At 55.5% G+C, this 24,736-nt stretch overlaps 1 protein-coding gene across 10 annotated transcripts in view; it reads left to right on the forward strand.

Moving 5' to 3' along the window:
* Window positions 1-706: 706 nt before the first annotated feature.
* Window positions 707-24,736, forward strand: part of CRTC1 (CREB regulated transcription coactivator 1) — a 72,422-nt gene continuing 48,392 nt past the window's right edge. For 5 of the 10 annotated variants that reach the window (XM_023625513.2, XM_023625514.2, XM_023625517.2 and 2 more), the window contains exon 1: window positions 751-995. In XM_023625513.2, the coding sequence (XP_023481281.1) occupies window positions 870-995 (126 nt within the window). In that variant the 5' untranslated portion in view covers window positions 751-869. Of the gene's footprint in view, window positions 996-24,736 lie in introns of all 10 variants that reach the window. The other 5 variants (XM_023625519.2, XM_070246687.1, XM_070246688.1 and 2 more) reach the window with 3 other exon arrangements.

A 24,736-nucleotide genomic window follows, 5' to 3' on the forward strand; every position in this document is an offset into this window, starting at 1 on the left:
AGATCGACGCCCAGGTTTTTAGGGCTGGGAGCTGCTCAAGAGGTTCAGGCCTCAGCTCAAATGTCCCCTGCTACCGTGAAGGTGGTGGCCGTAGGTGTCTCCCTCCCTAACATGCTCTCCTGCCAGCCCAGCACTGGTTTTATTTTCCACACATGTGTATCTCCATCTGAAAGGTTCTCGGGTCATTTGTTGGTGGGTGACGTCTGCCCCTCCCCGACTGTGCGCCCCCTGAGGGCAGCGGCCACTCCTGCTTGCTCACTCCTTTCCCCCACTGTCCCTGGCACATACAGGCGCTCAATAAATATTCGCTGAATTGATGAGAGCATGATCCAGCAACGCCCTGAACTGGCCTCAGAGCCGAACTGGTTCGAGCCTAGGCTTAGCCTCTGGGTGCTACCTGTCCTTGCGGGGGTGCTGGCCCCATCCTTGTGACCTGGAAGGATTTGGGTCCAGCTATCTCTCTCGGGGGCTCCAGCACCCCAGCCCGTCCGCGGATCTTGCCCAACAGCCAGGCGGCCGCTGTCCAGCGGGCCAGGAGGCGGCTCACTGCGCCTGCGCCGAAATTCCCACTTTCCCTTTCTCGCCTCCACGGCTGGCCTCGAGCCCGCCGCCCGGGCGCGCGCATGCGCTGTCTCCCCCGCGCCGCGCGCCTCTCCCTTGCGCCTGCGCCGCGCTCACGACCGCCGAGGCGCCTGCGCACTGCCCGCCGCCCGCGGCCCCGGCCGGCGCTTGCGCGGTGGCACCGGTGAGTGGGGGGGCGAGGAGGTGGAGAAGGAGGAGGAGGAGGAGGAGGAGGAGGAGGAGGAGGAGGAGGAGGCGGCGGCGGCTGCGGCGGCGGTGGCAGCGGCGGTGGCGGCGGTGGCGAGAAGATGGCGACTTCGAACAATCCTCGGAAATTCAGCGAGAAGATCGCGCTGCACAACCAGAAGCAGGCGGAGGAGACGGCGGCCTTCGAGGAGGTCATGAAGGACCTGAGCCTGACGCGGGCCGCGCGGGTAAGGGGGCTGTCTGCGCCGACCCCGCAGGGCCGGGGAGCGAGGGAGAGGGCTCCTGTCCGGCGCGTGCACGGGGCGAGGGGCGCGTGGCGGGGGCGGGGCGCGGCGGGGGCGGGGCGCCGCGCGGCCGGAGGGGACAGGTGTCCCCGCGCCCCGGGCGTCGTGGGCGGGACAGGTGCTCCCACATCGTCCATACCTGGAGGGGTACAGGTGCCCCCACATCATTGCTACCTGGAAGGAGGGACAGGTGTCACTGCATCATTGTTACCTGGAGGGGCAGGGGCCTCTATATCCTCACTACCTGGAGGGAACAGGTACCACTACATCATTGCTCCCTGAGGGGGGCAGGTGCCCCCCATGTCACTGCTACCTAGGGGAGACAGGATGACACTGAGGTGTATGAACCAGGTGCTGCTTGCGAGCATCATTGTTACTTGGAGAGGGGGGATAGTTGCTCCCACATCATTGGTACCTGGTGTGGGATAAGATCCCCCCATTATTGCTACCTGAAGGGGCCAGTGTCTCCACCTCATTGTCACCCGTGCAACACTCCCTGGGTGTTGGGGGGAGGACAGGTGCCCCCACTTGCAGACCTGATGTGGTATAGGTGTCTCTGGTCTTTGGACTCCTGAGAGAAAGGTCAGGTGTCCTCCCCTATGGGGACCTGAGGGGTTCAGGAAGGCAGATTGTACTCAGTCCTGGAGCTTGAAGTGGAGACAGCTGCCCCTTCCCCATGCAGCCCCTATGGTGGGGACCGGGTGATGTTCCTCCCTCTAGGACAAGAGACAGCTGGCCACAGCTGGCCCCTGGCCCCTCAGGACCAGGGTGGATGGACAGCTCTCCCTCAGGGGTCTGGGCATGTTGGGCATGCAGGGGCAGGCCACATTAGCTGCTAACCTCATCTGGGAATCCTCTGTGGGCCCAGAGCAGGGGCCTGGTTGGGGTTGGGGTCGGAGACCTGGCTTTTCTTCTGAGCTCTAGTTCTGTGGCCATGTGACCACAGCGAGGTACCAAGCTTCTCAGGCCTCGGTGTCCTCCGTTGTCAAATGTGTCTAGCAAGTCCTTCCTCATGGTTCAAAGAGGCGAGCACGCTGTGCACAGGTGGCAGTAAATCTCTGCTCCCTTCCTGAAGAGGGGAGACCCGCACCCTGGGGCCTTGGGGAGGGCTTGGGTGGGAGCTGCAGACACCCACATTGCTGGTTTCTGGATTTGGTCTCTGATCAGACCATCCCTGTGGAGCTGCCTCTGTGATGTGAGCCTCAGGTCACACGTCTGTTTCTTCAGGTGCAATTTTCAGGTCACGTTGTTTTCTAATTAGTTGCTTGTTTCTCCTCAAGATCACGACCTTATAGACTAGAAGGTGTGTCTTCATTTCTGTGCATTCGTTCGGCATGTATTGATTGGGCGCTCAGCGTCGTCCAGGTGCTGCCTCTGCCTGCTCCGGCCACTCCTGTTCTCATGCAGGACGTGGTTGGTGAATGAGTGAATGAAAGAAAGTGTGCAACTTGAGTGTCCCCCATATGTCAGGGCTTCTGTGGGCAGGAGTGTCCACTTCATCTTGTCACCAGCATGTAGCATGTACTAACATGCAGTAGGTGTCAGATGTATGTAGTGTGACACTAGGTTTGTGGCTGTCTTCATGATTGGAGGTCCGGTTTCTGTGTTGGGGTTGGAAATGGATTACTGTTGTTGAAAAGATTTCTTTAAAATAACAGCTTTGGGGCCCACCCAGTGGCCGAGTGGTTAAGTTTGCGCGCTCTGCTTCGGTGGCCCAGGGTTTCGCCGGTTTGGATCCTGGGTGCGGACATGGCACCCCTCAATAGGCCATGTTGCGGTGTCGTCCCACATGCCACAACTAGAGGGACCCACAATTAAAAACACACAGCTATGTACGAGGGGGCTTTGGGAGAAAAAAAAGGAAAAATAAAATCTTTAAAAATAAATAAATAAAATAACTTTATTGAGATATAATTCACATACCATATAATTCACTTGTTTAAAGTGTACAAGTCAGTGGTTTTTAGAGTTGTACGACCATCGCCATTAATTCCAGAACATTTTCATTTCCCCCAAAAGAAACTTTGTACTCACCAGCAGTCACTCCCCATTCCCCGCTTCCCAGTCTTTGGCAACCACCGATCTTTCCAGATTTCTAAATCTTTATGTATTTGCCTGTTTTGGACATTTTGTGTAAATGGAATCATATAAGATGTGGCCTTATGTGTCTGGCTTCTTTCACTCAGCATAATATTTTCATGGTTCACCCGTGTTTTAGCATGTGTCAGTGCTTCATTTTTTTTTATGGCCGAGTAGTATTCCATTGTCTGAGTGCACCACATTTGTTTGTCCATTCATCTGTTGATAGATTTAGAAGAGATTTTTAAGATATGCAGACAGCAGTTCTCTACATCGGGAGCTGGGGAGGTGGGTGCATGTGGGCCCCAGGCAGAGGTGAGCTTACACTAGATCTTTAGAGACAGAGCAGTGTTCTCTGCAGGGAACGATTCTGTCCCTCAGTGGACGTTAAGCAATGACTTGAGACATTCGTGGTTATCTTGACTGAGGGAGGGAGTGCTACTGGCATCTGGTGGGTAGAGCGCAGGGATGCTGCTCAACCCCCCAGGAGGCCGGGATGGCTCCCATAACAGAGTGTGCTCCAGCCCCAGCTGTCAGCAGTGCCAAGGCCAAGAAGCCTTCAGGTGGAGGAAACATTGAGTGGGCAGGGGTGCACCCTTTGCATCTTGCCAGATAGAGTTTAAAGCTCTGTACCCACCTGTATGGCTGTGCCACCTTGGTCAGGCTGATGGCTTTTCCTGCACCTGGGACCAGGATGGGCAAGCTCGTTCCGAGCTGTCTGGTCATTGCACATGGTGAGTGGCAAATCTACAGTGTCTGGTGCAGGTGGGTGAACCCACCTGATGGAGGCTTCGCCCCTGCCCTCCCCCCGTTGCTGCAGCCTTCCTCTGCTGCCTCCCCCTGTCATAGACATCAGGGTTTCACCTGTACCTGTGAACAGGTGGGACACGACGCGCTCGGTACCTGCTCCTCTGTTGTGAATTCCACAGGCCTGGAGCGAACAGGGCCACTCATGTGTCTACTCACAATCCTCGGGGGTGATGGGCACGCCCGTGGTGCCTTCCCGCATGAAACACCTGTCAGCAGGTGTGGAGGCTGATGAGTAAATCCATGCTGTCACCTCTCCTGGGGGCAGGGACCGCAAGGGCTGCGTTGGGTTGGGGGACAGGGTATGATGTGAGGGAGACTACTCTCGAGTCGCAGGTTAGAGGGCTGAGAGCACGAGCGATCCTTTCTCTTTCTCAGACTTGAGACAGCCCACTGTGCAGGGAGGGCTGTGGCACTCTGCTGCGTGACTTTGGACAGGTTTCTTAACCTCTCTAGGCCTCAGAATCCTCACCAGGAAAGTTGGAGTAGCTTGTTCATCCCACAAAATGACATTTTTCATTGCTCAGCACATCCCAGGGACTGTGTTGGGTGCTGGGGAGCCAGCAGCATATGAGACATTTGAGGGCCATGCTCTCAGGGAGCCACTGTGATTTTAGAGGGGTCAGGAGAGAATCATTGCAAATGAACGAAGCAGACACTGTTGGAGACAAGCAGTCGAGTGATGTGCTGGGACTGGCTAGGCCATGGGGCTGACGTCCAGGCAGCGAGACGGAGCCCCTCACACTGGGGAGGAGTGCCCCAGGTGAGGGACAGGCAGGTGTGGAAGCCCCGAAGTGGGAAGGGTTTGTCGAGGTTGAGGACAGGTGGGAGGCAATGAGGCCGTTGTGTGGGGAGAGGGGGAGGAGGGGGAGGCGGGAACAGCTTGACGAGCCCTGGATTCCCTTGAGGAGGGGCCCTGGGAGAGTTTGTGATGGTGAGTGGCCTGACCCTCGGCTTGTTTTGTAACAGCTTTATTGGGATATAATTCCCAATACATTAAAAGCACGCATTTAAAGTGTACCATTCACTGTTTTTGGCGTATTCACAGAGTTGTGTAGCCGTCACCACTCAACTTTAGAACATTTCCATTCACCCCGAAAGGAAACGCTGTCCCCATGAGCAGTCCCTCCCCATCCCACTCCCCCAGCCCCTGGCGACCACCAGTCTGCCTTCTGTCTGTGTGGATTTGCCGGTTCTGCACGTTTCGTATAAATGGGATCATGCACTATGTGGCCTTCTGTGTCAGCTTCTCTCACTCAGCGTGAGGTTTTCCACGCTCATCCATGTTGTAGCGTGTGTCAGGGCTTCACTCCTTTTTTTCAAATTGTGGTAAAATACGCATACTGTACAATTGACCGCCTTAGTCATTTGTAAGTGTCAGTTCAGGGGCATTAAGTGCATTCACACTGTTGTCCAACCACCACCACCGTCCATTTTGTCACTACTTTCTAAGGCTGAATAACATTCCATCATGGGATATCACGTTTCAGGCATCCATTCGTCCGTCGGTGGACACTCGGATTGTTTCCACCTTTTGGCCATTGTGGGTAGTGCTGCCGTGGACATTCGTGTCCAGGTGCTTGCGTGGACGTAGGCCTTCCTTTCCCTTGGGTGTATCCCAAAGAGTGGGGTTGCCGGGTCATATGGTAACTCTACATTTAGCCATTTGAAGATGCTTGTGTCTTCCAAAGATGGCTCTGAGCTGCACGGGCATGGGGGTGAGAAGAGAAGCAGGCGGACTGGGAGAGGCCACGGCGGCGTCTAGGTTGGGGAGTGGGGGAGGTGGCTTGAGCAGGGAGGTGGGTTTTGGTGATTTCTCAGACAGTAGAGACTCCTGGACATGCTAGTGGATTGGTTGTGAGGAGAAGGGATGGGGCATGTCACCCGCTGGTCAGGGGCTTAGGACACAGGAGGCTCTGCATGTGACTGGTAACTGAGCATCCCAGGGAGCTACACCTGGGCCGGAAGAAGCCTGCATGCAAAGCAGTCCGCGGTGGCCTGGCCCGGCTGCCGGGTCCAGCTGTACCGACAGAGGGTGTTCTCCCAGCCCTGCCCTTTGGCGGGGGTGGCTCTGCACAGGCTGGAGGAAAATGGGTCCCTGGGCAGCAGGCCCAGCGCAGTGGTGGCTCAGGTTAGCTGAGCGTGATGGCCGCCCCCGATCCTGGCCCTAGTCCTGGCTTTGGCAACGGTTGCCTCTGTGCCGGCTGCTTTGGGTGTGTGGTGCCATCTGCAGCCTTGGCACGCACGCATGTAGGACTCCCCAAGCTGCTCGGCTTGAGAGGATGGGGTAAGCCAGCCTCTGCCCCCAGAAAGCCCCGCAGTCTCAGTGCTCTCCTGGTTGTGAGCTGCATGCCTGGTAGTGGGTTGAATGGGGGCCCCTAAAGAGGTTTGTTCACATCCTGATCCCCAGAAGCTGTGACTGGACCTTATTTGGAAAAGAGGTCTCCATAGATGTAGTTAGGGTAAGGATCTGGAGATGAGCTCATCCTCGATTTAGGGGTGGTCCAAAATCCAGTGACTAGCGTCCTTATAAAAAGAGAAGCCACAGACACTCACAGGAGAGGCCAAGTGGAGATGGAGGCAGAGACTGGAGTGATGCGGCCACAAGCCAAGGACGGCTGGGACCCCCAGAAGCTGGAAGAGATGAGGAAGGGCCCTCCCCTAGAGCCACTGGAGGGAGTGTGGCCCTGTGACACCCCGATTTCAGGCGTCTGGCCTCCAGGCTGTGAGAGAATAAATTTCTGTTGTTCTGTGCTCCCCAGTTTGTGGTCATTTGTGACAGCAGCCCCAGGACACTCTCCCCAACACTGAGACAGAGCCCACAGAGTCCGGGCACCTTCTGGAAACCCCCTTGGGACGGTGGGCCCTGGGGCCATCTGCAGATGCACTCGTCTGTCCTCCTCTGGCAGCTCATGCGGGTTGTGGGGCATTTACTGTCGAAGGCTGGAGTGGACTCTTTGTTCACTTGGGAGCTGAGGACCCTTCCTCTGTCCTGGGCCTGGCAGTGATGGTGAACAAGCCAGAGGGACAACAGCAGGAGCAAGGCCCCAGGGCGGGAGGGGGTGCCTCGTCCTCAGGAGCTGACTGAGAGCGCAGCCTAAGCGCCATGGGGCACGGGGACGAGGGGTGAGGATTCTAGGTTTATACTAAGGTGGGGGTGAAGTTTGCCCTTTGCCCCCTCAGTTCCTGCTCCCTGCTGGGCCCTGTGTAGCTTTCACTCAACCCCTGATTCTTGTTGCTCACACTCCCTTGGAGAGGAAGTGGCACTTCCCCATTGTGCACATGGGGAAACTGAGGCCCAAAGCAGTGTCCTAGCTGGGAAGAGGTAGAGCTGGTGCTTAGCTCTGGGACAAGCACACGTGGTGTATCTGAAACAGGGAATTAAAAGCACAAACTGGAACGTTTTGTCGGCTGCTTGGGCCTTGGTTTCTGAGATGTGACTCAGTTTCTCCAGTTAAGCCCATGTTTCTCCTGCAACTCGGACCTGGGAGTCCACATTTCCTGCCGTGAACTGTTGTCACAGAGGCGGTGGCCATGGGGCGTCCCTGTGTGTGTGGCCCATGGCTCTTCTCCCCGTGAAAGCTTCGGTCCAGGCCAGGCCGGGTGCCTGCGTGGGACAGGCTTCTCCGTCGGGGTGACGGGTTCCACTTGGGAGGCTTCTCTGGGGAGCCCCAGCCGTGTTCTGATCCTTTCCATGCACGCATCCCACAGGTGACTGTTGTGTGTCCCCTGCCAGGCCACGGTCCTGTGCAGAGAACCCTTCCCAAAGCTCAGGGCCAGAGCCATTCACAATGACCTTTCTTTTTTTTTCTTACTTTTTAAAAATTGAGGTGAAATTCACATAAAAATAAACCATTTTAATGTACCATTCAGTGGCATCTAGTCCATCACACTGTTGTGCAGCCTTTGCCTCTGTCTAGTTCCAGAATGTTCCCACCCCTGCAAGAGGAAACCCCATCCCCAGGAGCAGTCACTCCCCCTCCGAGCCCCTGGCACCCACTAATCTGCTTTCCGTCTCTATGGCTTTGACTGCTCTGGATGTTTCCTATAGATGGGATCGTGCACTATGTGGCCTTCTGTGTCTGGCTTCTCTCACTCAGCAGGAGGTTTTTGAGGTTCATCTACTCTGTTGCGCGGGTGAGAGCTTCGTTCCTTGTTATGGCTGAGTCCTGTTACCTTGTGTGGATGGACCACGTTGTGTTTATCCTTCATCTCTTGATGGACACTTGGCTGTTTGGACTTTCTCACAGTTGTGAATGGTGCTACAGTGAACATGCGGGTGCAGACGTTTGCACGAGACCCTGTTGTCACCTCGTGGACACATGTCCGGGAGTGAATTTCATGTGCGTTGACTCACTAGCTGGTGGCAGTGGTCAGGGTGTGCAGGGGTGAAGCCCACCTGCTCTGGGGAATCCAGGAGGGCTTTCTGGATCTGCAGTGTGTGTGGAGCCAGGGGTGTCCAGGGCTGGGCAAGGGGACGGTGGCAGTGGCTGAGGGACTGGCATGGGAGCCAAGGGCTCAGTCTTGAGGCGACCTTCTCACTTCCTTGACTATGACCCATGGTTAGAAATTTGTGTTTCGTGTCATCCCAGCACCCACCAACAAACAAACAATCAAAACAATTTTCTGGGGCCGTCCCCGTGGCTGAGTGGTTAAAGTTTGGCGCGCTCCGCTTTGGCAGCCCGGGTTCTCAGGTTCGGATCCTGGATGTAGACCTACCCACTCATCAGCTGTACTGTAGTGGTGTCTCACATACAGACTAGAGGAGGATTGGCAACAGATGTTAGCTCAGGGCCAATCTTCCTCAGCAAAAAAACCGAAAAACAATTTTCTCCCAAAAGTCCAGCTCTCCCTGTCTGTAGGGAAAGTTGATATTATTAATTCTGTTCTGTTTAATGTAAAATGCTAGTGGGGGCCCACTGAAGTGATTTCTTAACCCACTAATCCAGGGCTCAGCAAGCTACGCCTGTTTTTGTAAATAAAGTTTTATTAGAACATGGCCATGCCCGTTCGTTTGTGCCTCGTCTTTGGCAGAGTTGAGTCACGACAGAGACTGTATGGCCCGCAGAGGTGAAGGTATTTGCCATCTGGCACTTTACAAAAGGCGTTTGCTGGCCTGGGGCCAATGGGTCTCCCCTGCGGTTTGAGACCCACTGACCTAGAGCAACAAGGGAGGTTGAGAAGCTGGTGGGCAGTGGTTCTCCCACTGTCCAGGGCCTCTGAACCACCTGACAGCTAAAGGATGCAGACTCCTGGGCTCTCCCAAGATTCTGCTTCTGCAGGTCTGGAGTGGGGGCCTGAATTCTGAGTGGGGGTCTGAGGACCCTGCCATGCAGGCCTTGGTGGGCGGCCTGGACACCAGGGTCACCAGGGCTGTGCCAGCTGGAGGGAGAGGGTCAGCCTCGGTCAGGGGGGTGGCCCTCACTTGGTGGCACAGCAGTCATTTTTGGTCTGTATAGCCAGCACGGGTGTTCTGCTGTCAGTGTCCTCAAGGCCGGCCCAGGGACATGATACCAGGTGACTCTTGCTCATGCAGTGGGCCTTCCGGCCCTGGTTCAGATTAATTAGGTTACTCTGGGTCAGAGCTTGGCCATGCGGGCACTGTGGAAGGCTGAGGGTTGGCCCTTCGTTGCTGCTCTCTGCACTGGGGGCTCTCTGGTCTCAGCTTGGGGGCTTCGGGCTCCCTTCAGACTCTTCCGTGAGATGAGGCAACGGGGTTTCAGGGGTCAGGATTCAGAGTCCTTGGAGCTGGGGATTTCTTTTTTAATGAGACCCTCTGGAACATGCCATGTGGACGTCAGGAGTGAGGTCTGGCCTGGTAGAGACCGTCCTGAGCGAGTGCCAGGGAAGCATCCCACACAGGTGGTGCATGTGCTCACCCTGCTGATTCTGCCTGCAGGGGCCATTTGGCAACTTCTGGGGACAGTTTTGGTTGTCATGACTCTGGGGGACATGCTACGTGCCTCTGGTGGGTCGAGACCATGGATGCTGCTCAGCACCCTGTGGTGCCCATGCCGATCTCACCGCAAAGAATGAGCCAGCCCCAGAGGGCAGCAGTGCCGAGGCCGGGAAGCCCTGTTGTTGGGCCCCTCAGTGGGCTGGGATTGTACAGGCGCAGCAGGGGTGGGTGGAGGCCCCGATTCCATGAGCAGCAAACCTCGAGCCTGGGGACATGTGACAACACCCCCAGGCAGCTCTTGGCATCTTCCCTGGTTCACAGAAGGGTAGACTGAGACTGGGAGAGCCTTAGGGGTGGGAGAGCTGGGATTGGACCCAGGTCGGACTGACCCAGTCACCTGTACATTTTCTCCCATCTCATGCTACGCTGGGAGTTTTCCAGCTGGTCAGGGTGGGGCAGAGTGTTGCAGGCTGCCGGAACCCTGTGCACAGAGGAAATGACTTGAGGAGCATAGGCCATGTGGGCAGAGAGGCTGGGAGGAAGGTGGGTGGGTGGTGAAGGGCCCTGGGCCAGACCCTGTGTGCAGACGATAGGGAGCCATGGAAGGTTCCCACAGGGTGGTGATACAAGTGACACAAAGCAGCGGGGAGTGTCAGGAGCCGTACTTGCTGGAGGCCACATGCATGTGTCCAGTGGGTGTTGCAATAAGCCACGAGAAAGAGCCTGTTGCTTCCCCTGTTGCACAGGTGAGAAACTGAGGCGTGAGAGGTCACGTGGTTTGCTGTGTGCCCAGGTGCTGGGTTCGAACCCTCGTCTGAATCTGGGGCCCATGTTTTCTTAACATGGCATGGAAGACCCTGTTGTGTGCTGAGCTTCAGTTTGTATCTGTCTGTTGAGGACCATGGAGGTCGTTTCTGGTTTTTTGTGAACCACCCATTCATCATGTTCGTCCCCGTGCATGTGTGTCTGTCCCCGTGCTCCCTGCAGTTGGGAGGGGGTGCAGCAGCTTGGAGTGAGCCATGGCAAGGACAGAGGGAGGGCTGATTTGGGGCATTTAGGAGGGTAAGAATGACAGAGTTTATTGGGAGTTGAGGAGGAAGAAGGGTGAGGTGGGGGCTCCCAGGCTGCGATGGGGGAACCAGAGAGAAAGGGATGGGAGTGGGAGAGTCTCACCTCACCTTGGAGCTTGTAGGATGGAATGGGGCTCCCTTTCTGGCTGGGGTGTCTCTGCCCTCCTGCCCTCCTCTCTGCCACCACATCTAGCCCCAGGGCAGAGGTGGATGCTCTGCCCCGGCTGGGCATGGCTGTGGTGCCGCCAGCCAGATGGGGGTCCAGGTGCACAAACACGGAAGCTACTGCGTGCCTCTCAGGCCAAGGACTCGGAGAGAGTCAATATTTATTATTTGCCAAATGGAAACAGAGTGCAGCGGGGCTGCCTCCTGGCAGTGGTCAAATGGGCACGGAGGGAGAAAGTGTGGGGGGATTCCACAGCACCAAGTGCCTGGCCCAGGGCTACACTGCCAGGATTCTCCTGCTTCCCCCTGGGTGAGTTAAGACCCCAGAGTCCCCTCTGGGCTCTGCTCCCTCTCCATGAAGTGGGGTCACAGTGGTCTCTGCCTGGTCAGTTTGTGGTGAGACTTGGATGAATTAACCCATGTTAATTCCATGTCTGGAATGGAACCCTGCACATAGGTGCTCACTATGTGCTTGCTGCTGCTGAGGTTCTGGAGGCCTGCGCACAGTGAGCACACAGCAGCACTCGGTGGGCACTGGGGGGCATACGGTAGGCATTCAGCAGGCGCTTGGCAGATGCTCAGCAGGCACACAAGTGTGCTCAGCAGGCACACAAGTGTACTCAGCAGACATTCAGCAGGCACATGGGTGTACTCAGCAGGCACACAAGTGTACTCAGCAGGCACACGGGTGTACTTAGCAGACATTCAGCAGGTATTCAGCTGACACTCAGCAGGCACACAACTGTATTCAGCAGACACTCTGCAGACACTCAGCAGGCACATAGGTGTACTCAGCAGGCACTCAGCAGGCACATGGGTGTACTCAGCAGGCACTTAGCAGGCACACGGGTGTACTCAGCAGGCACTTAGCAGGCACACAGGTGTATTTAGCAGGCACATGGGTGTACTCAGCAGACACTCAGCAGGCACATGGGTATACTCAGCAGGCACACAGGTGTACTCACCAGACACTCAGCAGGCACACGGGTGTACTCAGCAGGCACTCAGCAGGTATTCAGCTGACTCTGCAGGCACACAAGTGTACTCAGCAGGCACTCAGCAGGCACACGGGTGTACTCAGCAGGCACACGGGTGTATTCAGCAGGCACTCAGCAGGCACAGGGTGTACTCAGCAGGCACTCAGCGGGCACACAGGTGTACTCAGCAGGCACTCAGCAGGCACACAGGTGTACTCATCAGGCACTCAGCAGGCACATGGGTGTACTCAGCAGGTATTCAGCAGACACTCAGCAGACACTCAGCAGGCACACGGGTGTACTCAGCAGGCACACGGGTGTACTCAGCAGGCACTCAGCAGGCACACGGGTGTACTCAGCAGGCACTCAGCAGGCACACAGGTGTATTCAGCAGGCACTCAGCAGGCACACGGGTGTACTCAGCAGGCACTCAGCAGGCACACAGGTGTACTCAGCAGGTACTCAGCAGGCACGTATGTGTACTCAGCAGGCACTCAACAGGTATTCAGCAGGCACACAAGTATACTCTGCAGGTACTAGCAGGCCCATGGGTGTACTCAGCAGGCACTCAGCCAGTATTCAGCAGGTACACAGGTGTACTTGGCAGACACTCAGCAGGCACTCAGCAGGCACTCAGCAGGCCCATGGGTGTACTCAGCAGACACTCAGCAGGCACTCAGCAGGCACTCAGCAGGTATTCAGCAGGCACACGAGTGTACTCAGCAGGCACATAAGTGTACTTGTGTGCCTGCTGAGTGCCTGAGTGTCCCCTGAGAACTGGTGGCACTGGGGGAGTGAACGCTGACTTGTTAGAGACCAGGACTTGCTGACTTCACAGCTTTCACCCAAGAATTAGGAATCTGATTCCCCAGGGGGCGACAGGGGAGGTTTATGTTAAATAGCTCCAACTTGGTGCTTTGGTGGCCCCGTACTGAAGAAAGAACCCTAACTTCATATGTGAAATTCCTCCTCTGTGGTCCCATCCCCAGACCCCACTGACCACAGGGGTTTCACCCCAAAGCCAGGGCATGGTGTTCTGTCCAGAGGGGTGCATCTCTGCAGTGAAGGAGAGCCCGTCTCCCCTGTTGGCTTCGGGTTTCCGTGCGCCCCATCCCGGATGCAGCCTCAGAGCGCCGTGGTCTCTCCTGTGCTGCTGGCGCCTGGGGCTCCCTGGGTAGGGGAGAAGCCCCGTGAGAGTTTTTGCAGGCTGCCCTTACCTGCCTGCCGGGGTTGTAGAGATGCACTCTGGCACGCCATTTTTTTTTAAAGATTTTATTTTTTTCCTTTTTCTCCCCAAAGCCTCCCCGCCCGGTACATATTGTATATTCTTCGTTGTAGGTCCTTCTAGTTGTGGCATGTGGGACGCTGCCTCAGCGTGGTTTGATGAGCAGTGCCATGTCCGCGCCCAGGATTCGAACCAATGAAACACTGAGCCACCTGCAGCGGAGTGCATGAACTTAACCACTCGGCCATGGGACCAGCCCCTGGCACGCCTTTTATTAAAGAAAGAAATAAATCATTTATGTTTCAAAACTTTGATGAAAATTGAAAGCAGAAAACCCGAAGCACTTCCCATTTCCTCTGTGCATCTGACACAGCTCACCTGGGCACAGAGGGTGAGTGGGTGCATGCCAGCTGGCCATTCTCCTGGAAATCTCTGGGAGGAAGTGTTGGCCCAGCCGGGCAGAGTGCCTGGGGCTGGCTCTGCAGGGCCTGCTAGTTCCCTCGGGCAGGGGACACGAGGAGGCACAACGTGCCCTGCAAAGACCTGAGAGCTGTGCACCCTGCCGGAGCCTTGGCGGGCCACTGTGCCCATGCCGGCTGGGCTAAACAGCCTCTCACGGTGAGACCCGTTCAGCGTTGCTCAAGTGACTAAAGAGACAGACTCCTGTCTGTTCCACAGGCCTTTGCCCCTGTGAGCATTGTGTGGTCTGGATCCCTTCTGTCCTCCCGGGCAGGTGGGGGTTGATAGCTGTAATTAGGATGGGAGCAGCTCACTAAGTCATCACAGAATCAGTGCACACACAGCCTCAGTCTTTGCCCACAGGTGGCAAGGAGACGCTTGTTCCTTCACCGCTGGTTCAGCAGATGCGGAAGGAGGAGCCCTGAGGGTCTACAGCAGGGGCCTACTCGGGGCCAGAGTGCCCTCTCCATGGCCAGTGGCTCCTCACTGTGGCTCCAGCCCTGCCTCTGCTGGCTTCCCCCAAGTGACTCTTCCTCTCCTGCCTCAGTTTCCCATCCGCAGAGTTGTACAGATTAGATGATGTGCCCCACCCGAAGCACTTAGCCTGTGCCTGACTGGCATCAGGGTGCCCCCTGGGGCAGCTGTGGGGGCACAGTCTCACCCTGTGCCCCCACGTGCTGTGGCTTGACATGACAGATGCCACGACATGGCTTATGAATGCCGTGTGTTCATTTTGATTTGTTGGGGGGGGGTGGGTATATTCATTTCTTCTGAGATAGTTTTAGACTTAGGGAAAAGTTGCAGAGACAGCACAGAGAGTTCCCAGAGCCCCTCACCATGAACATCTCACATGACCGAGGTGGGGGGTGGCCAGACCAGGACAGCGTCATTGTCACAGTTCTATTAACTAGACTCTAGACATTTCCCCAGATGTCCCCAGTGACCTTTTTCTGACCTAGGATCCCATCCAGGCTCCCATGTTGCATTTCATCGAGTCTCCTTGGGCCCCTCCCATCCCTGACCATTGTTAGGGTTTCCGCCTCATCCACGACCTTCACTGCCTTGACGAGAACTGCTCAGTGTTTTTGAGAATGGCCCTTGGGATGGCTTGTCTGATGTTTTCTTGCACTTGACTGAGGTGGTGTGTTTTGGGCAGGAATCCCACAGAGGTGAGGTGCTAAGTTGCTTTTTATATTTTGCCTTTTTAAAAATTGTGATAAAACATACATAACAAAATTTATCATCTTAACCAATTTTAAGTGTATGGTTTAAGGGCATTGGGTACATTCACACTAGTGAGCAGCCATCACCACCATCCGTCTCCAGGACTTTTTCATCTTCCCAAACTGAAACTGTGCCCATTAAACACTAACTTCCCCCGCCCCTCCCCCAGCCCCTCACACCCTCCATCTGATGTTCTGTCTGTGCGAGTGTGACTCCCCTAGGGACCTCGTATAGGGACCTCGTATAAGTAGAATCCCACAATGTTTGTCCTTTTGTGTCTGGCTTACGTCACTGAGCATAATGTCCTCACGGTTCCTCCCAGCCGTAGCTCGTGTCAGAACGTCCTTCCTTCCGAAGGCTGAACAGCATCCCGTTGCGTGTCTGCACCACATTGTGTTTATCCAGCATCCTTCCGTGGACGCTTGGGTTGTGTCCACCTTTTGGCTGTTGTGAATAATGTTGCTGTGAACATGGATGTACAAATATCTGAATCCTTGCTTCCATTTTTTTTGGCTGTATACCCAGAAGTGGAGCTGCTGGGTCATATGGTCATTCTATGTTTGACTTTTTGAGGAACTGCCAGACTGTTTTCCACAGCCACTGCAGCATTTTACATTCCCACCACCCATGTTTCTCTACGTCCTTGCCAACACTTGTTATTTTCTGTTTTTTTTTTTATTATAGCCATCCTAGTGGGTGTGAGCTGGTATCTCCTTGTGGTTTTGATTTGCGTTTCCCTAATGAATAGTGATATGGAGCATCTTTTCATGTGCCTGTTGACCATCTGTATGTCTTTGGAGAAATGTCAATTCAGTTCCTTTGCCCATTTTTGAATTGGGTTGTTTTTTGTTGTTGAGTTTTAGGAGTTCTGTTTATATTGTGGATATTAATCCCTTATCAGATTTATGATTTGCAAATATTTTCTCACGTTCCATGGGAATGGGACCTTTTCAATTTGTTGATTGTGTCCTTTGATACACAAATGTTTTTAATTTTGACAAAGTCCCATTTATATATTTGTTCTTTTGTTGACTGTGCTTTTGGTATCATAGCCAAGAAGTCACTGCCAAATAAAATGTTATGAAGCTTTTCCTCTGTTTTCTTCTGAATTTTACAGTTTTAGCTTTTATAGTTTTAGTTATAGTCATATAGTTATAGTTTTATAGTTTTAGCTTGAGGTCTTTGATCCATGTTGAGTTGATTTGTGTATATGGTATAAGGGATTGGTCCAGCTTCCATCACTGTGGTGTAGAGATCCAGTTTTCCAGCGCCAGTGGCTGAAAAGACTGCGCTTTCCCCATTGGAAGCTCTGGCACCCTTGTCAACAATCCTTTGACCATATATGCCAGGGTTTATTTCTGGGCTCCCTGTTCTGTTCCTTGGGTCTGTATGTCTGTCCTTGTGCCAGCACCACTCTGTCTCGGTACTGTTGCTTTGTGGTAAGCTTAGAAATCAGGAAATCTGAGTCCTCCAATTTTGTTCTTTTTCAAGATTGTCTTGGCTATTCGGGATCCCTTGAGATTCCATATGAATTTTAGAGTGTATTTTTCTGTGTCTGCAAAAAATGTTGTTGGGATTTTGACAGCGATTGCATTGACCCTGTACATTGCTTTGGGTAGTATTGTCATCTTAGCAATATGAAGTCCTGCTCTGCTCCTTCCAGCTGTGTGATCCTGTGCAAGAATGTAACTGGCCCCTGCCTCAGTTTCTCCATCACCACCATTCCTTAGATGCACCGTGGAGTGGTTAACTGTGTCAGTGCGTGAACAGCCCTAGGACTGTATCTGCACACAGTTGGTGCTTGTGGAGAGGGTTGTATCTGCTGATTCCCCTGAGGAGCTTCTGACTTACAGGAGAGAAGAGGCTACGGGAGGGTGGGCCAAGCCGGGAGGGGTACCTGGAGGAGGAGAGCTCTGTGGTGGGACAGGAGATGGGTGGGGAGGGGAAAGGTCTTTGGGAGGAGGAGGAACAGCATGTACAGAGGTACAGAGGCCTGGAGGGGGATGTCTGGCACAGACTGCGGTTTGAAGTGAGTCTGGGTTGAGGGCAGGTGGCGAGAGAGGAGAGAGGGGGATGGGAAGCAGATCCGGAAAGGCCCTGAGAGCCAAGCTGGGGAGCTTGGACACCATCCTGAAGCTGGCTGTGGGGATAGGGAAGCAGAGACCCAGGATTAACTCAGTTTTAGGAAGAGCTTGAGAAAAGCTTGGTTGGGGGAATGAGGAGACCAGGCGTGGGAGGCATGGGGCCTGGGGGGCTCAGGAGCTGTGGCAGAGAGATGACTGACAGGCTGCCATGGCTGGGAGGCCTGAGGGAGGGATGGGCCACCCCCGGGTTCTGGTTGCGACACAGGGAAGATCATGGTGCCGTCTGCCAGGGGCAGGAGGCGCGGGGGTGTAGAATGGAGGATTCGGGAGGACACGAGCCTGGGGAGGGGCTGCTGGGATGAAGGAGGTTCCTGTGAGCTCATGGAGAGCATTCTGAAGGCAGGCTGCGGTGACACTTGGGAGTTACTGGCTGACTTGCCATTCAGGGCCTCCCCAGAAGGGGTGACCCCTGAGAAGCACAGAGGCCTGAGTCCTTGGAGAGCCGTATTTGAAAGAGCTGGGAGGGGACCACAGGGCAGAGGCTGGGGTAGGAGCGGGATGAGGGGAGACAGGGGGTCCCTCGCAAGGGCAGTGGTGGGTGCCAGGCTGGAGAGGCGCCCCCAGTGGACAGACGTCTGGCCAGCGCCTGCTCTGAGCCTGCATGGTGCTTGGAGGCACAGGTGCTGCAGCTGCCAGGTGGGACTGGGGGCAGGCACATGGAGCCCAGTGTTTCGCGGAGCGAGGTTTACCCCCAGGGCAGGAGGAAGCGCACCTGGCGGAGGGCGCAGCAGCTGCAGAGGCTTGGCATGGGGGGATGCACATGAGAAGGTGGCGTCCAGGTGGACAGGATCCTGGGAGCATCTGGTCCTGGCCTCCTGTCCCTACACACGCGTTGAACTTCATCCCGAGGGTGGCGGTGGGAAGCATGCAGAGGGGGCCGCAGCTGCTGGTGCAGGGGACAGATGGGGCAACGGGGGCTGGGGACAGCTGCACACCTTCCGTAATCATCCAGGGAGTGGCCCTGTGGCCTCAGTTGGGGTCTGGATGGGAAGGAGGGAGATTTTGGGAGGAAGGATGGCTAGTGCCTGCATGGGGACAAGAGAGGGACAGACAGAGAGATTCTGAGGGCTGTCCAGGGGATGTGTACATGCGAGGCCATGGATGGGAATTGGGGTGAGCCAGCATGCCTGTCGATACCCTCCTGGGACCTGCTGGGAAGCTGTAACTGCACCCAAGGGTGCAATCTGGGAACGCTCAGTTCCTGGGACAGGTGAGCCTCCAGGTCCCATCTACCCTGGGCACCCTCACTTGTGCCTGCACAGCCACTCAACCATCAGATGTTGCACCGGGCCCTGTCCTTGAATGCCCTGGATTCAGGGGTCCCTGCCCCACGCTGGCCCCCCATCCAGCTCCTTCCGGCACTGGGGACTCTGTACAAAGGAAGGTGGCTCAGGTCACTCTGCCTTAAATCCTTCCAGTAGCTTCTCATCACACTCAGAGTGAGGTCCTATGAGGCTGAGCCCTCCTCCCCCCACCTCCTCGCTTAGTTGGGGCGGCCTGGCCTGGCCACCTTGTCCCCCTCCACGTTGGTCCTCCCCTATCATGCTTACTTTGACCCCAGGACCTTTGCATTCACTGGGCCTGACACCTGGAGTGTTTTTCCCAGCTCCAGTGTCACCTCCTTGGCCACCTGCCCTCCCTCCACCTCCAACCCCCCGCATTTCCTGCACAGCCCTTCTTACTCGGAAATCCTCAGCCTCCTTTCTTAGTTCTCCACCCTCTCTGCCCAGTCTGGTGCCTGAGGTGCACCAGGACCTGTTGATGCTGTGAGCGAGCACCTGAAGCGGCAGAGCTTGCCCCTGGCCGTCGAGGGCCTGCTTGCTTCCCCTGTGGCCTCCTTTCCAGTACCCTTGGGCAACGGGTTCCCTGTGTCTCCAGGCCAGGCTTCCTGTCCTGCTGGCCCTGAGCAGTGCCTGGCAGACCCTTCCTGGGGAGACTAGCCCCACTAGCTGGGCAGACATGCAGGGTTTTCTGGGACTGCTAGAGGGCGAGCGCAGGAGCCAGTGTGAGCAGCTCCTGGGCTGCATGGAGCCATTCCTTCAGGTGGGGGCTCTGGGTTAGAGTGGAGTACACGCTGCCCTGCCCTGGAACTCCTGTGTCCCGAGCACGTCTGTGCCGGCCTGGCTGCTGTCTCCTCCCCAGGGCTTTGCAGGCCTCCTGGCGTTGAGGTGTCCACTCTGGCCGGGGCTGCTAATGGTTAAATGTTGGACAGGCAGCAGTGGATTTCTTTGGGGTTTTGGCTCAGAGTGAGACCTGCGTTCTGGGCCTTGCTTGGTCCACATGCAGCATCCTAGCTCTGCACGTTCCTGTCCCAGTTCACCTGCTTCTGAGGGTGGGGTGGGAGCTTCCTTCCCAGGCCTTGGGTCAGGCCACACAACTGCTGAGCTAGAGCGACGGGTAGCAGGGTCGAGCTGGGCTTGGCAGCCCTGGGTCTGCAGCCAGCCAGGTGACCTCAGGCCGTGCTGACCGTCTCGGAGCCCTGGCTCAGGCATGGGGTGTGAGGGGACCCCCACCACCTCCACGCTAGGGTGGGGTGGGGTGAGGGTTGGGGAACTGTGACCCTGCGCTGGGTGATAAAAAATCGCCAACCAGGGGGGCTGGCCCCGTGGCCGAGTGGTTAAGTTCGCGCGCTCTGCTGCAGGCGGCCCAGTGTTTCGTTGGTTCGAATCCTGGGCGTGGACATGGCACTGCTCATCAAACCACGCTGAGGTGGCGTCCCACATGCCACAACTAAAAGGACCCACAATGAAGAATACACAACTACGTACTGGGGGGCTTTGGGGAGAAAAAGGAAAAAAATAAAATCTTTAAAAAAAAAAAAAAAAAATCGCCAACCAGGAATCCAGGCCCCAAGTTGGTGGCATTTGTGGCACAGAAGCCAGAAATTCTGATGTTTAAGTTTCAAATGATATTTCAAAAAATTTAAAAGTTGGCCACCAGTTCACATTTTTTGAAATGCTTCTCAGACCTCAGGAAGGCCGCAGCTGTGGCTGCTGTGTTCCTGCCTGCCAGGTTGCCAGCTCTGCCGTGGGCCTGTGGACCCCACGGCCCTGTGGGTTACAGCAGATGGGTGGCTGCACTGCTCCTGGGGTGGGTTTGCCCATTCCTGGGCTGCCTCGAGAGGGACGTGCGATGGCTGAGAAGCCACGTGGCCGAGGGTCTCCGATTGGCAGTCTCTGTTCCTGTTCATTGTACACGCGTGGGGCCATGGTGGCTTCCTGGTTAGAGGATGCTGCTCTGAGGGCAGGGACGCTGTCCTTGGTGACCTTCCTGCACCCACGCTTTGTCCAGCAGGTGGGGGGTTCAAGACAGGTCGCCCTGGCCCCTCCCACTGCTAACCCCCGTCCTGACATACACTTTGCCGTGGGCTGGAACCTTGGGAATGCTTTGCTTTTCTTTATATTTTTATTGGGGTAAAATTCACGTAACATAAAGTTCACTGTTTCAAAGTGCACAGTTCAGTGGCATTTAGTATATTCACAATGTTGTGCAACCAACACCTGCATCTAGTTCCACAGCATTCCTATCACCCCAAAAGGAAACTCCGTCCCTATGAGCAATCACTTCCCATTCCCCCTCTGCAGTCCCTGGCACCACTAAGCTGCTTCTGTGTCTATGGATTTGCCTGTTTTGGATGTCTCATGTAAACAGAGTCATACACTGTGTGGCCTGTTGTGTCTGGCTTCCCTCACTCAGCATGAGGTTTTTGAGGTTCATCCACGTTGTAGCGCGTGTCAGAGCTTCATTCTTTTTCATGGCTGAGTAATAGTCCATTGTGTGAGTGGACCACATTTTGTTTATTCATCATCCTCTGAGGGACATTTAGGTTGTTTCTACCTTTTGGTGATTGTGAATAGTGCTTCTGTGAACACGGGTGTGCCAGTTTTTGTTTTAACACCTGAGTTCAGTTCCTTTGGGTCTATGTGGTAATTTTATGGTTTCCTTTTGAGGAACTGTCAGACCATCTTCCAAGAGCTGACTGGTTTTGCAGACCGCCCCTTCCACGTTCTGTGTTGCACCCCAGCTTGGGGGCTGGGGCTCTGTGCCCACTTGTAGGGTCTTCCACTCCCCTCCCTACTCACTCCTGATTTTATTCGGTATGTTATTATTTTACATTGTCAAGGTTTGTGGCATTTGCACATGGGCCTGTAATCGTTAAGGCTCACTGTTGGTCTTAGCTCAGTGTCTAGGGACTTGATGCAGGCTGGGATTCCTACCCTGGTCCATCTGGAAAATTCCATTCATATGTGAAGAAGTGAAGGCCCAGGGATGATATGCAGCATGCCCAGGCACCGAGCCCCAGGGTGTACACCGAACTGCACAGCCAGGGAGATGCCTGGATGCCTGTGCTGTGGCTGCCAGCACGTCCCCCGCCTCGTGTGCCCCATACCCATGCAGTCCACTCCCTGTCTTGGTGGAGGGCCTGCAAGCATGGAAGCCCAGCCTGAAAATAGCAGCCATGTGCCTCCCATGGGCAGCCTGGGCTGGCCTCCTCCCCTAGCACTTGGGTCCACCCAGAGGCAGTGAGTGGGAGCGCTCACTGGGGACCCCATAATACCCCACTGGCCTGCAGCATGTGCCATGATGCTAGGCAAGCCACATGCACCCAGGAAGACTTTGAAGCAGGCGGTCAAGGGTGCCCCAAAAATCACCTGAAATCATATTGGCTCCATTTCTAGGAAAGATGGCGTTGTGCGCAAGCAGACATTAGGGGGTGCCCCTATGGGGTCTTGGCATCCTTACAATATGGACCTGGTCGTGGGTTTGCAGCCCAGCTGATGCTCTGAGAACAGACGGGGCAGCCTCCTGTGCACGGGTGAGGTGTTACTGCTGGTGGGCTTGTGCTGTGCCCGCTGGAAAGGTCTCTGCAGAGCTTTGGTGTTTCAGGATGGTGCGCTAGGGGTGGGGCGTTGTTCCCATACGAGGGTCTCCGCCCCTCTGGCTGCATCCTCCTGTGATCTTGCCCAGTGCATTTTGAGGGCCGGTCCTGCTCACGCTGGGCTGGGGCGCTGCTGCACGTGGTCTGAGCACGGCCTTGGGGAGGGTGTCCGGGAGTGCCCAGGGACAGTTCCAGCACTGTTTATTTTAGTGTCCTGCGGCTACCGCCACACATGGTCGCAAACAACAGGAATCGATTGTCTCACATTCTGGAGGCCAGGAGTCTGAAATCAGGGTGTCCCCAGGGTTGGTTCTTTCTGGAGGTTCTCGTGGAAGAGCCTTCCTCACCTCTTCCAGCTTCTGGGGGCTCCAGGCATGGCCACATGACCCTGGTCTCTGCCTTCTGCTCTGTGTCTGTGTCCTCTCCTCTTCTTAGAAGGACACTATTGTTGGATTAGGGTCCACCCCACTCCAGTATGACCTCATCTTAACTTGCTCACATCTGCTAGGACCCTGTTTTCAAACAAAGTCACATTCTGGGTGCAGAGGTGAGGACTTGGTTATCTCTTTTTGGGGGACACAGTTCAACCCACAACAGAAGATAAGTAATATGAACGAAGTGGAAAGATCAACCACGTGGAGGCCCTGCACCCAGCGCGGGGCGCGACTGCCCCGCCATCACGCGGCCCTGCATCCTGTGGTAACTCTGTGTTTAACTTGTCTGGGAACCGCCAAACTGGGGTTGGGTTATATTTTAAATAGGATGGCAACCTACTGGTATGTTTAAACAGCAGCATGACGTGATTTGAACTTAATAAGGAAAAGGAAGGGGTTTCTGGTGTCGGTGTGCAAAGAGGGCTTCGGACAGGGGGATGGGGTTGTGCAGATGTCCTGGTGCGAGATGCACAGGCTGGAACCTGAGAGGCCCTGGATGTTGAGCTGCTGGGACTTGCTCGTGGAAGTGACCAGGGTAAGAGGGACAGGAGTCTGTGGAGACTCTGGGATGCTTGCCTGCCAGCCCCTCATCTCGGCGCTGCACTCAGCCTTCTCCAGCCTGTCCTGGCCACCGCTCAGGCCTGACTTCCTCACGGTCTTCCCACTATGTCTGCCTACCCAGCCACCCGCACCACCATCAGTCTCGTCCCCACAAGCCTGTGGCATTCGCCTTTCCTGGCCCTTGTTCTTGCTTCCTCTTCCCTGGGGGACGTGACCCTGGGCTGGTGACAGTTCCTCCACAGCGAGGCCCATCTTAGGAAGTGTCCACTGGACCACACATGGTTCCGTGTGGGACCTGCCTTGCTGGGCTGTGAATGTAGTTTGAGGGCAGTGAGGCAGCCCTCAGGCCAACCCTGCCTCGTCCCCATACCTGAAACAGGTGCCGCCCAGGGCCTCGCTGGAGGCTGAGGCTCTTGGGACTCAGGGCAGAGCCGTGAAGGTGTCCAAGGGGCACAGGGTGGGCCCGAGCAGGCCTAGGATCCTGCCTCCCAGACCACAAAATGGCTTTCATTGTTGTTATGTAACTCCGTAGTTGGGCCATGTCTGAAAAATGGAGCATAAAAGCTATTTTGAGCCCATGGTAATGAGGGCATCTCGCTTTTGTCTTATCTTCCATGGCCCCTGCCGTCAGGGGGAGGCAGTGTTGCAGGAGCTGCTTGGGAGAGGTGGTTGCACTCCAGCACCCCAGCAAGGCCGTGTGGCAGCCTGTGGATGCCGTTCTCAAAAACCGTTTGTTTGGCGTTGACCCGAGGCAGCTGCTGGCAGATTGCCCTGCGGCACCTGGGATCCCTGAGGCCAGCGGGCGCTGTTCCCCTCAGTGTGAAGAGGGCCAGCCTCCTGGCACGTCTGGGACCTCGCTTCCCTGAGGCAAGTCAGGCACTTGTCAGAAAAATGGCCTAACATTTTCATGGTGGGCCAGGCCGGTGGAGGCTCAGGACACGCCACAGTGGCAGTGTTCGCCCCGGCTCCCTGCCCAGGCCGAAGGGCTGCTTGCTGGGAGGCAGCCCACGTTTCCTGTGGCCAGCATTCCGCTGCTGGTGTGTGTCATCCAGTTGGTTATGAGATTTAAAATTAAACTGCAGAGGATCCTTTCCCTCGGCTACAAATAGAGATGTGTGCTTGCACGTTCCAGAAGCCATGTGTGCACCCAAGGATGTGTACAGAGCGAAGGCAGAGAAACGATGAGTTCTGGCTCCCCGTGTACAACGCACATGGAGGTGCAGAGCCTCAGGCCCATGAGAGTGCCCTGGGGCCACTAACAAATGACCCCAGACTGGGGGGCTTAAACATCAGGCATTCATTCTCTCTCACAGTCTGGAGGCCAAAAGTCCAAAATCAAGGTGTCACAGGGCTGAGCTCCCTCCAAAGGCTCTAGGGGAGGACACATCCTTGCTTCTTCCAGCTTCTGGGGGCTCCAGTGTTTCTCGGTTTGTGGACATCTCATGTAAGTGGAGTCACACACTATGTGGCCTTTCATGTCTGGCTTCTCTCGCTTAGCACGATGCTTTTGAGGTTCATCCACGCTGTAGCATGTGTCAGAGCTTCATTCCTCTTGACGACTGAGTAATATTCTATTGTGCGGATGGACCACATTTTGTTCATCCTTCATCCATTTAGTTATTTCCACTTTTTGGCAGTTGTGGATGGTCCATCTACAGTTGATAAATTTGTTTCCACCCTACCTTCAGGCTCCCCATGTCCGCACCTGTACACCCTGGTGTCGCTGCTCCTGGAGCTGGTGCTCGGAAGTGCCTGTGGGTG

The sequence above is a fragment of the Equus caballus genome, chromosome 21 (assembly GCF_041296265.1).
Source record: "Equus caballus isolate H_3958 breed thoroughbred chromosome 21, TB-T2T, whole genome shotgun sequence".
Lineage (NCBI taxonomy): Eukaryota > Metazoa > Chordata > Mammalia > Perissodactyla > Equidae > Equus > Equus caballus.